The 12,184-nt window shown below is 41.1% G+C and overlaps 1 protein-coding gene across 1 annotated transcript in view; it reads left to right on the top strand.

Annotated features, from left to right (window-relative positions):
* The window catches only part of LOC27207496 (mucin-19), an 81,011-nt gene that overhangs the window by 59,971 nt on the left and 8,856 nt on the right, over positions 1-12,184 (top strand). Inside the window, exon 2 of the mRNA XM_016183177.3 lies at positions 11,299-11,852. Coding sequence (XP_016032138.2) covers positions 11,299-11,852 — 554 coding nt within the window. The remainder of the gene's footprint in view (positions 1-11,298; positions 11,853-12,184) is intronic.

Genomic DNA, 12,184 nt, shown 5'->3' with positions numbered 1-12,184 from the left:
TGAGTTGATAATAAATAAAAAAAAATACTAAGTGTAGCGAGAGAAAACATACGTTTTATTGCGAGCTTTAAATTAGAAACATTTTCAGTGTTCGCAGCTCAGCGAAAAATCATTTCGAACTACAAGGTTTTCGTAATCTTTTACAAATTGTTAAACAACAATTTGAAAGTGATGCTTTTAGCATGAATTCCAAGAATTCCATATTCTTCTTGGATTCTTGGAAGAAAGGAATATTACATGATACGCCTCATTTAAGAATGTATCTTAGATCAAATTAACGAACTAACTAACCAGTTAGGCATACCCGACTCATAGCTCCCGCATTTATACCCTTTAAATTGAGCGAATCATTGGAGTTCGTAATCAAGTTTACTCACACACACACACATACACACACACACGCCGACTGGAAGCCTCATATATAGTCATCAGTTCATTCCAATCGAAATCGGCCAGTTGTCTGGGTCGAAGTCTGAAATTTGCTGTTTTATTTCGCTTCGATTTTACTGTTTCTGCGATTGTTGTTACTACTTTTCGGATTCGTTTCTTTTCGCCTCCTTTCGCCATTTGTCGTCTTTTCCATTGTTTTCGCTTGTACATTTGTATATTTCGATCTGCGTTTCGTCTCCTTTCTTATCTGAACTCAACTTTTTGTGATATCCGCCAGACGCCTGCATACATTTTCACTTCACCAACGCCGTCGGCTAATAAATGCTAATTTCTGTTAGTTTCTATATAAAAAAAAAAAACAGACACACACACACGCACAAGGTTCACCGAATATCTGGAATTTGGGGGCTTTCTTTTGTCTAAAGTCTACACACATTCATTCCCAACAGCTTATCAGCTTTGTTCATTCAAAAAATACGTATACAACAAATCGAGATTTGTGTTTTGCACAGGAACAACAAACACACGCTATTTCCAAACTGGACAGACAAGCGGCGAAATCGCTAATCGATTGACATGCGGTCTTTGCCTGATTGTTTGAAGACGTCCCAAGAGTCCAGCTGAAAAGTCACAGATTAGGAGATTCGCAGAGCTGGCGATATGTAGAAATGAGAAGACAGCCGAGATTAGTCAACAAATATTTAAATATAGTATATATGTACATTTGTCGGTATAGAGGGAAGGAAAAGGGCTGATTTAAAAGTGAAATTAAACTAAACTGCACGGAGATAATGGGCTAAAAACCTGCAATTAAGCACAAATTTTAAACGAAAGGTGGAAAATTTACACTTTATAATATAAAATAGTATATGTACAATCTATCCATGTGGATGTAACAATGACTTGCAAGTTTTGAAAGTAGAAGCCAAGCTAGATTGGCAAAAAGAATGTTCTGTTCAGATAGGTCCTAATAATCAAGAAATTTCATTTCACTGATTATAAATTGACTGATCACAATCTCTTTTATTAAAAAATTAGCATATTGATAAGTGGAAATTCCCAAAACGACCCTAAAAGTAATACATCAAAATGTGATGAAATTCAAGTTGCCTATATAATATAATAATATAATATAATATATTTTACTTTAATATTTGATTTTCATAATGTTCTAAACCACGAATTTGTTAGCAAATGCAAATACATTTTCTTTGGAGGGAGAATAAACCCAGTAATATTTAATATCAAGCAGGGAGTTTAGGAACTAATCCAGTCCCATAGTATCCTTCTAGAAAACTCAGCTGAATCTGCGAGTGGAGCATGTCTGGGCCAGAGGAGTATCCGATTACTTGGAGCGACCCTGACTTGTGCCACGTCATGCCACTCGCTCCGTGCTCCGTGCTCCGTGCTTGTGTGTGGTCAGTAGAGGGTATGGTATAGTGTGGCATATATGTACATATATAGTAGATGGTGAGCAGTCAGCAGACAGCCAGACAGCAGCGGATGCCGCTCGCAAAGGGGTGGAGCTGGCGCGGGGAGAGGAGAGGGGGGCCCACCACCTGATAAGGCCGTAAAGAGGCGAGTCGAGGCCTAGAAATGAAACGGAAGCTGGCTATCGCTGTGTGGAGCCATTGGAGCAGATCTACTGGGTGCAGCAAAGGCCCAGACACTTGACTAATGCTACCCCTACACACATACATACATATATATCGCTGCCCCATCCCCAACTAAATAAACCACACAATAGCGCGATAGCTCTAGAAAAGAAAAGAAAAGGGGAAAAAAAGCGACAGAAACTCTTTCGCTTCTTGGAAATTTGTCTCGACAATCAGCAGACTCCCATGACTTAGGCAACATTCTTGGGTTTCTTACACAGTGAGAAAAAAAAGAGGGGAATGCCATTAGGTAATCAATTCAATGGCACACTACTATTTCAATGACAGTATTTGTGTATTATAAAATGTAAATAACACTTAAGCAATTATTCATTCAACTGCAAGTTAACTTTAGCTCAAAAGTAAACCTAAATTTTCAAAATATTAAAAGAAACATAATAAACAAGATGAATGACCAAAAGCAATAAGCATCTTATATTATGGTTATTTCTTTTCTTTTCACTGCATTTTTTTTCTGCGTGCACATTTATTTTCGGCTTGGCAACCGCCCAGCGGCCACGCCCACCCCAGTTGAGCTTAGGGCCACTGGCTGCCTGTGGCCTACATTTTCGTGTGGCACGAACCCATGACTTGAAGCTCCCCAAGTGCAGATGTGTGTGTGTGTGTGTGTGTGTGTTGGCTTCATCAATGATTTATTTGCGTTTCGCGTGTGTCTGTGTCCTGCTGAAACTTCCTGCTTGAATGTTTTCGGTCCCTCGCACACTCACACACACGCACACACACCCTGCTTTAACCCCGCTCCGCAACCCCTTCTATCACCTAGCTGCACCCCGTCGCAAATGTAGGTCAAATATTTATCTTCCGCCTGATATTACGTAAGATTATTTCTGTCTGGTGGCACATGAGTTTTAGTTTTTCAACCAGACAGCAATTAAGGCCCATCATAATTTTCTGGGTAAGGAAATCCCTTCAAAGCGCCGCCACAAAGCGCTAAAAACCCATTTACAATCGCCCCATGGCGTCATAGTTCAGTTAATACCTACCGGCCATATATATATTGTATATATGTATGTACATACATATATATATTATATACTGTGTGTCAGTTTTTTATGTCCGCTTCCATCGCGAATCGATATGGAATCGCAATGGAAACGCACACGTGCAGTGGAAACTCGGCATTGTGAGTTCGGAATTCTGAATCAATGAGCGATTACAAATGGAACCAAACTATATGTCTGCTGATAATGCCCGTAGACAGGCGGCAGGGGGGAGGTGAGGGTGGAGGTGGAAATCGGGGGGATTGAGGCCCCTGCCACACCAAGCAATTCCACGTGCGAAACTAACAGCCAAAATGTGGAAATTTGAAATTCAAATTTTGACAACAAAAAGCGGCGGCGGTCTCTCTTTCTATTCACTCTTTCCCCTGTGTTTTTTGTTTTTGTTTCTTTTTTTTTTTTGTTTTTCCTGCTCATAAAAAATCAAAATAAAATTCCGCAAAAATGTATTTTTATGTCTGGCTGTCTCATGTAGGCCTCGAAAAACATTTCTCCTTTTTGTTTGTGCGCTTTCGTGCAGATGAATGATCTCTGAGGTGGCTGAAAGGGGGGAGGAGTATGTGCACTGCATACATATATACTATATATACATATGTATGTATATAGCAAAAAAAAAAAATGTTATTCTGTTCAGCCGAAATGTCGGACACAATTTTCCGACCGCGCCAAAGAGTAAGGCGGCCAGATAGACAGACGGCGGTGATATTGTTAAAAATAGACAGACAAATTGTCGCGTCATGCTAGGAACAACAAATAAAACAAAAGCGTTGCTAAAAATTCATTTAAAAATAAATTTGAAAACATTGTCAAATGCCTTTGTTGTTTGTTCCTTTCGACTGTGCAATGAGACTAAGGGAAATACAATTAAAGCAAGACCAACAAAACACATTGCATACATATACACATTTTTGTTTGTCTGGCATTTTAACTTTTGTTGCTGTCCGTTTGTTTTTGCCTCTTTGGCTTACCGAGAAATTTATGGTCTTGCAACATTTGGACAGATTAACTGTGCAGCACTCCCCTTCCCCTTCCTGCGCTTATAAATGAGTTGACCCTGCTCGAAGTTGCACGCGGCAACATTAATTTCAATGAAATGCAATTAGCATAGATAGATCGAAATTCCAAGACGCCGGCTTGATTGCTGCGATCTTTGAACGACTTTTTTGCAAAAAAAACATCTCAAAGATACAGTGAAAAAAATATTGTATCACAAATAGATGCAAAATCATTAGAAACAATCATCTTTGAATATCAAAACAAATAATAACTTAATTAAAAAAACTCATTTTAATGAAAGGATTACTCGTAACTGGTATTTAGAGTGGATTATTTTTCTAGCTGTGTGGCAAACAACATTCTCGGCTTTCATCTTTCAAGTGCTGCCGAGTTTGGGCAAAACGACTTGGATTACAATGGCGAGAGAGTGACTTCAAAGCGGAAGCGCCGACGCTTGTCGCGCCGAGCGTCCTGTCTCTTTCTCTTCACCTCGCCCCATCCCTTTCTACTCAGACTACTGCTGTCTCAGTTGTTTATTTACTTGTAAGAAAAATCGATTGCCACGGGCATATTTACAAACGCTGTTGTAAAAGTTAGCTAATTTAATGGATAAATTGTTAATGTACTCTCGTCTTAATACAATTTACTTTTTTGTTTATTTCTGTTTGAGTATATATTTTCTAAAGCAGTAGCCAGACTACGTAATTGTTGGGAATTTTTGGGCAAACGTATAATTAATCGTACACCCATTCATGGCAAACCAAACTAAACATTAAAAGCATTCCAGACGAGAACTGTTGATTACCAACAGCGATTAATGAGGCTTATTGTTTCGTGGTCAACTGATCTGGCATACAAATGCACCCATTGATGATGCCTGGCATTCGTCGTATACACAAAATGGCGACTAATCAATCAATTAATATTATTTAAAAACCATTAATAGGCTTTCACTAATCATTTTGTTTGGCCAGAATCGGAAACTAAGCCAACACTTTTATATAAAACGTAGGACGGTTGAAAATTATAAATTAGCCACACGCGCTGATATCAATTTGCACGCCTCAACTCTGTGATAGGCGATAGATAAAAGCTAAATATGGCAAAAATCGCAAAAAAAAAAAAAAGGGGTATCATAAATAAAAGTGGCGAATAAATAGCAGTGACCATCACAATGACAGAATGATGACGGTCGACTGATTGATTGATTGGTATACTAAAAACAGACCGAGAGAGAGAGCGAGTTTTAAACTTGCGATAATAGCTCTATAAATATGAAGAAGAAATTAATTGAAATGGCTTTGCTTATCTGCAGACAATTGCTGTAACGCCAACAACGCAATTCGCCGGCGCTGTGACCCGTGGCGTATGAGTAATCGATGGGATTACGTATACGCCCAGCTAACTGCCATATATCATTCCGAGCTGGAAAATCATCCGAGCCGAAGAAACTGGAGCGCAGACAGCAGTGCTGTACACCACCAGCGGTTGACACACTTTAACCGGGGGCTGGTGGAAAATTTGCTACTTGAGGATACATTTTCTATTGTTGGCAAAAAAAAAAGGGTCCACGAAAATGCAGTGAGAAAAAAATGGCAAACATGAACTAGATTTTTCGGTCTGAGTGCCATCCAACGCCCCCCCTTTCGACACGCCCACTGACCCAGTTATGTGGGGTAAGCAGCGCTGGAGAACTGCAAATCCTAGACATAGGGAACCTAAACCAGGTCAATGAGTCATTGGCCGCAAGCAAACTGGGGGGTAAAAAATGGAGGCGTCTATGGTGCATAAGACAAAAAAAAACTAGAATATAGAATGCACAAGAGCGTGGCCATTTAAACATGTGAATCTCACTTCCCTTTTTTCTGCGTAATATTTCGAAGCCTCTGTCAATATTTGCCAGCCAGGGAGCCACCGTCATCATCAGCATCATCATCAGCGTGGTGGTGACCATCGTCATCTGCAGTGGCGCAGGCAAACAGAACAAAAGTCGACATCAACATCAATTTCTGGGCTATCGATGTGGAGGATGGGGTAGCGGGGCAAGTGGAGCCGTGGCGAAGCCAACGTCAAGTCCAAATGGGGAAAAAAACCAATCGGCAAATAAACAGAGAGACAAAATCAACAGAAAGTATGACACAATGTTGCACTAAGACACACAGGGGGGAAACCAGCATAAAGGAGCCGCAAGGTGCGGGTGGATACTTAGGCAAAGTATAGAAAAACACGGAATAATGCGTAAATTGTCTAAGTAGGATCAAAAGAGTAGCAATGAAAAAACACTGCAAAAAATGCTTGTTTCCAGGGATTTGAATTCCTTTAAGGCGCACCTCCTCCCAATGCATCTAGAATTTGCCTACTCTATTATCAAGTCGTCGCTACGAGAAAGATGATGAAATAGCAAACACACCAAATGCGATACGCTGCGTATACGTAACGCAGCTGAATTATTGCGCATACGAGGTGTTTGCACAATGTTCGCCACGTGATTTCCCATTAATTAAATGCGTTTGCGAATTATGAAAGTAAAAAAAATACACCCAGAAGCAAAGGAAAGCGCTTGGTTAAGTGTTGGAAAAGGCAAAAAAAAAAAAAAAAAAAATGGGATTCTCTGCGCCAGGTTGTTGTTGATGGAATGCACTCGCTTCGCTTAAAGGTCAAACGACATCCTCATCATCATCATTACCATTTTCATCATGATGATGATGGGAAAAGCACTGCTGGCTGGGCGAGGTCGACGTCGCCGTTCTCTCTGTCTGCGGTTTATTTCAGTTTTTATTTTCATTTTTCCCTCTGCGCTTGCTTCTTTGCATTTAGCTCATTCATTTGCATTCCCTGCCACTGCCTCTCATTTTTCCCAGCTTTTTTTTCTCCGTCTGTTGCCGTGCGCAGTCTAGCTGCAAGCAAAAAAAATAAATAAAAAAAACAAAATCAGAATCACAGAAAAAGGGTTGGCCTCTCACAGAGGAATTAAAAAAAAAAAAAAGAAGGGGTAAAACGCTGACGGGAGCAGGCATTCCGACTTTTCATCTTCTGCGCCAGACAACATTGTAATATTTTGCACAAACTAGACAAAAATTGTTGCCAAAAAAAAAAAAAAAAAAAAAAACAAGTCAGCAGAATAAAAATAAATAGAAATCCAATTGCAGACGAAGCTGACGTCAGCTGATGCTGCTGCTGCTGCTGCTTATTCCACTTCCTATATAGAGTGTAAATCCCTTTTGCACCAAGGCTAAACTTTATAGTAAACAAGACGTCGAAATCTAAAATTGCAATAGAATTTGGTTCAAAGTCAGGCCAAAAGTTTATGTTAATATTATTGTTTACGTTTAAGATTTGAAACCTGTTTTGATTTCACCGATTAGTTCTACTTTTACGAGTTCATTCTCGAAAAAAAATATGAATTTTTCCACTTGATCATAAATTGACCAAATGAAATTTGTTGCTAGATTTGGCAACTACTATAAAAAATTTTATAGATAACTTAAAAAAATGTTTTGTTAATGCTTAATTCTAAAAAAAAAAACTGAAAACAAGGTTGTAGTAATCCCTTTTAATCCAATGCTATAAATCGCACTTAAATTGCATAAAAATATCACACGCGATACCGCGAAAATCTAAACTGATCGTCAAACAACAAAGGCACACAATTCAGCTGGATTTTTCAAGTTCAATGTCACCTCAATGTATTATGATTGCTGGGAGCTTATGATAATGGCCTCAGTTAGTTTAAGCACCCGGCGAGAATGCGATGATCCTCGCGCACAACCTTGACATCCAATCAAGGTGTCAATGGCATCGCCTCCGAATGTTTTTTTTCGGCACTTTTCTCTATGCGAGGAGGTGGGTGGGATCAAGTGCTGCACTTGACTGTCATTAGCGCGTTGATCATAATCATTGAATTAATAACTTTTGTTGTGCACCAGCGTAAGAAGGAAAGTTGATCGAAAGTGAGCTTCGTTCGCGTCCTCAAATCGCGCACTTAATCAAGTGCAATTGTCACCGTACTGGCGCAACAAAAAGGAAAAGGACTGGCATTTGATTTGATATGGGCGGCGGTCAAGGAACCCCTAACTAACTAACTAGTCAAACGAATTTAGAGAGAGCGAGATCGAAACAAGTTCCCCCACGATTTGTAAGCTTGCCCACTGTGTCCGTTCAATGTCCGTTCCACCATAAAAATAGCCACGAAAGCCGTTTGCACCGCTGAAAGTGTTAGCCAACTGTCTGATCTGTCTGTCTGTCTGTCCGTCTGTCTGTCTGTCTGGTCTGTCTGATCTGGTCTGGTCCGGTGGGTCGGGCTGGTCCGATTCGATGTGGTTTGGCCGGGTGCGAGGTCTATTTGGTCTATTTGCATGGGATGTACATATAGTATGTGATCTGAGGTCTGAGGTCTGGCATTCGCCGATTTGCGTCTGGTGTGATCAATTCAAATATTGAATCTGTATATTCGCTCAATTATTTTAGCACTTTTTCAATAGTTGGCGACCACACGTGCGTCAGAGGTTCAATCGCATAGAAACCGGGCGGGCAGTTGAACTGTTGCCAGGTATTCCTTTCTCTTTCGCCGGTCCGACTTTTCTAGGGTATCAGGTGATTTGTCTAGCTGCACATGTACGAATATATATATATATATATAGTATCTAAATCCATGTTCATGTTTCCAGACGTAAACGAAGTCCCCAGACGTGCTCAATCATTTCACCTGCGATAAAAATAATTGCAACAAGCTGAAACGAGCGGCACAATTAAAAAAAAAAACAACAAAATAACGATCAAATTGGGGAGTGATCAAACTAGCTAGTACCCTTTGGTCCAATGAAACCGGCCTTAAATCCACCCGACTGACTAGTGCTAAAATCGATAAACTTTTACGATCGGGGAATGGTTAGTAAAATGGAACTATAAACGGAAACTTACCAGAAATGCGCAAAACATGTAAATGTAATTAAGCAGGGTACTTGGTAGTCAAACTTTATGATATTATCATATTGTGCTTAAACTGATATGGCTCGTAATATTTAAATGTGGTTATAGTTTGAAATAGTAAACCTTTTCATTTGCCAGCCAAATACTAACTAAAACAATATTTTAAGGTGGTGAAATTATTCAGATTTAAGGTTTTATGATAGCCCCAAGTAACCGTACATATCAGCTTTTGTCACGCTCTACGGTTCGCGGTACAGGGTAGCTGAGTTGGCAAAAAAAAAAAAAAATAATTATCTGAAAACAAAGGCCATAAAAGGCAGACCGAACGAACGAAAGCAAATGACTGGCAGCCAGGTTGAGTCACCTGAGACGGTTGAATCCGAGTGACAGCGGCTGGGAATGCGCAAAAGTCTAAAGTGCCACTTGTTGTTGTACCTACCTGTTAATATTAGTTTTCTTTTTTTTTTTTTTTGATTGCTTTTTGTTGTCTGTCTCGCTTGGGTTGAAGTCAGACAGCCAGACGGACGGAGAAAGAGTCATAGAAATTGTTGACATATTTTAATTGGTTGGCTGCGTTGTTTTGTGCCTTTCGCAGTAGCTACATTTTAATTTCACTTGATTAACTCCAGTCTGGAATTTTGTGAATAATTCGTTCATGTCTGCTCGCATTCAGAGTATGTGTACATTTTCTCTTTGCCACCCAGCCCGTGCACAGATCATAAATTAATGAAAATCCAAGCATTTATGCTTTCATTCAGCCGCCACCGATCGTTGATTAGCGAGCGACAGAGATAGCAACGTTTACATAGCTGCGTCATTTTCGCCTTGATGAAATTGCGCTGCGGATCGCTGTTGAATTTTGAAAAAACGTATATCAGACGACGGATCGTCATGATATATTCCACTATATGTAGTTGTAAAGTCTTGTTGCGCAAGCTTTTCGCATGTATCTGTATCTGTATCTCAGTCGCGGCGAGTATCTGTAGCTGTAACTGTGCTCGGTATCTGTATCCGTGAGTTTGCTCTGTTACAGGGTCTGCGACCGCGACGGGTGGCCTCCGTCTGTCTGGCATTCTATCAGTAGTAATGTCTGGCCGTACGATATACGTCTATATAATACCCATTACTAATTGAAGCGTTTCGGATTTAAAAATAGCCCTAAATGCTGAGCAGCTTTGGCGGTGAAAGCCTGTACGTACGTTTACCAAAATAGAATTCGTATTACAATGGTTGTAATTGTGATTGCCACTATCGGCACAAAGGATCGCAAATTGGATTATTCTTTTATGGTCTGCGGATTTCTTGGAAGGGGGGATTCACATTGGGCAGTTCGATTGCTTGTACTCGTGCTACTCGATTATGAAATACTTCATGGCTTCAATGGTGTACCATGAACCCACTTTCCCACTTACAGGGTAGCTAACGTGTCAATCAATCCCTTCGATGGGTTTTTTCTTGTTTTTTTTTATCGAACTGCTGTCCGCCTACATTTGCCGGCTCGCTCGCACCCGCTGCGCCCCGATTGCGCATGTGTGCTTGTATCACTTAAGTCGTCTGCTATCTAGTCTAGACGCATATGTACACACATATAGCCGTAGCCGTAGCCGTAGCCGTACGACGTACGGCGTGTCCGCCGGCCATCCGTCCGTAGACGTAGACATTGCACGGGGTCTTTCTACAGGGCGAAATCATCGCGAGAGAGAGCCGAGAACGGCGCGCACCTTGTAGATACGGATTGAAATACGTGCGGGTCGGTGGTATCGGTATCTACGGAATACAAAATACGACAGTTGCACGTCGTTTGCTCTTTTATTTTCATTGTTATTTGGTCGCTGCTGTGGGCCGCATTCGTTTTGTTTTGCGTTTATTTATAGTAATTAAAGGCGTTCGTGAGTGGGAATAAGTTATTTAAATTGTACAACAAACAAGCCGAAAATTAAAAACAAATTGTGTAGTTACAAGTGAGTGAATGGGCGATCGAGTGTTGCGGAAAAAATTGAAGGAAATGCAATGGTATTTTCACCTTGCAGAAATGTAAAGAAATATTTGAGTGTCTGCAAAAATATGCGACTGAAGAATATGTTTATGAAGTACATTACAAATTGAACATAAACAAAATAAAACATAAGAAGAGAATTTTAATATTACTTATTAGTTTATAACTTATTTCTAGAGAGAGTAAATGGCAGTCTTAGAGAAAGAAAATGAGATTGCTACTTACTTACGTATGCATATGTATGCGTATAGCCGATAAATGCACATGAATGGCGCCCAACTAATATTTATTTTCCGCTTGGCAATCGTTTTAGGTTGCTTGTTGCTAATCGCCATTAGTTTATCCGTGTGCCTGGCCTGTGGCAGTGTGTTGGTGGCCGCGATTGCCCTGCGCCGCTCGGCCAACGCAACAGCAGCATTAGCAGCAACACTAGCGGCAGCAGCAGCAGCAGCGACATCAGCATCAGCTGGAGCAGGAGCAACATCCGCAGCAACATTAGAAGCGGCAACAACGCGCAGGATACGGCACAAGCGTCGCTCGTCGCAACGACGGCGCAGCACCAACAACAACGCGGTGCTGTCATCTGGGATCGGGAGCGGCATCGGGATCGGGATCGGGCCTGGACTGGAAACCAACTCGGCTCTGGCCCTGCCACTGGCAACCGCACCACCAACATCGGGCTCCACAGCAGCGGATCAGACAGCTATAGCCGCCGCCACCGCCAACGCCGCCTCCGCTGCAGCAGAAGCCGCAGCAGCAGCAGCAGCGACAACAACAACAGCAGCAGCAGCAGCCGCAACAGCATCGACAGCCGCAGCAACAGTTACAACAACACTTTTGCCAACCGAGCCGGAACATTCTGTACCCGTAAGTACTTACCCTACGCTAAAAAAAACGTGAAAAGCGAGGAAAAGAAAAGCCAGAAAATGCGGGTGGGAAAGGAAAGGCAAGGCAAGGAATGGAAAAGAAAAAGTTTTGCAACAGCCGATGGGCGGGAAAGTGGGTGGGCATGTCTGTCTCAAAACTGCACTGGGCAAAATAGCAGAGCTAGTTCTTAAGTTTGAAAAAGCTTACCGTGGGACAAAATACATTGCAAATTTTGTTGCATACTTTTAGGTCACATGGCGTCATTGTTTTTTGAGAATGCTTCATCTTCTTAACAAAATGTTCATCATAAATCTAAAGCAATTATTTGTTGC

The sequence above is a fragment of the Drosophila simulans genome, chromosome 3L, assembly GCF_016746395.2.
Source record: "Drosophila simulans strain w501 chromosome 3L, Prin_Dsim_3.1, whole genome shotgun sequence".
In the NCBI taxonomy this organism is placed as follows: domain Eukaryota; kingdom Metazoa; phylum Arthropoda; class Insecta; order Diptera; family Drosophilidae; genus Drosophila; species Drosophila simulans.
Note: the sequence above shows the minus strand (reverse complement) of the source record. Positions and strands in the feature narration are given on the sequence as shown.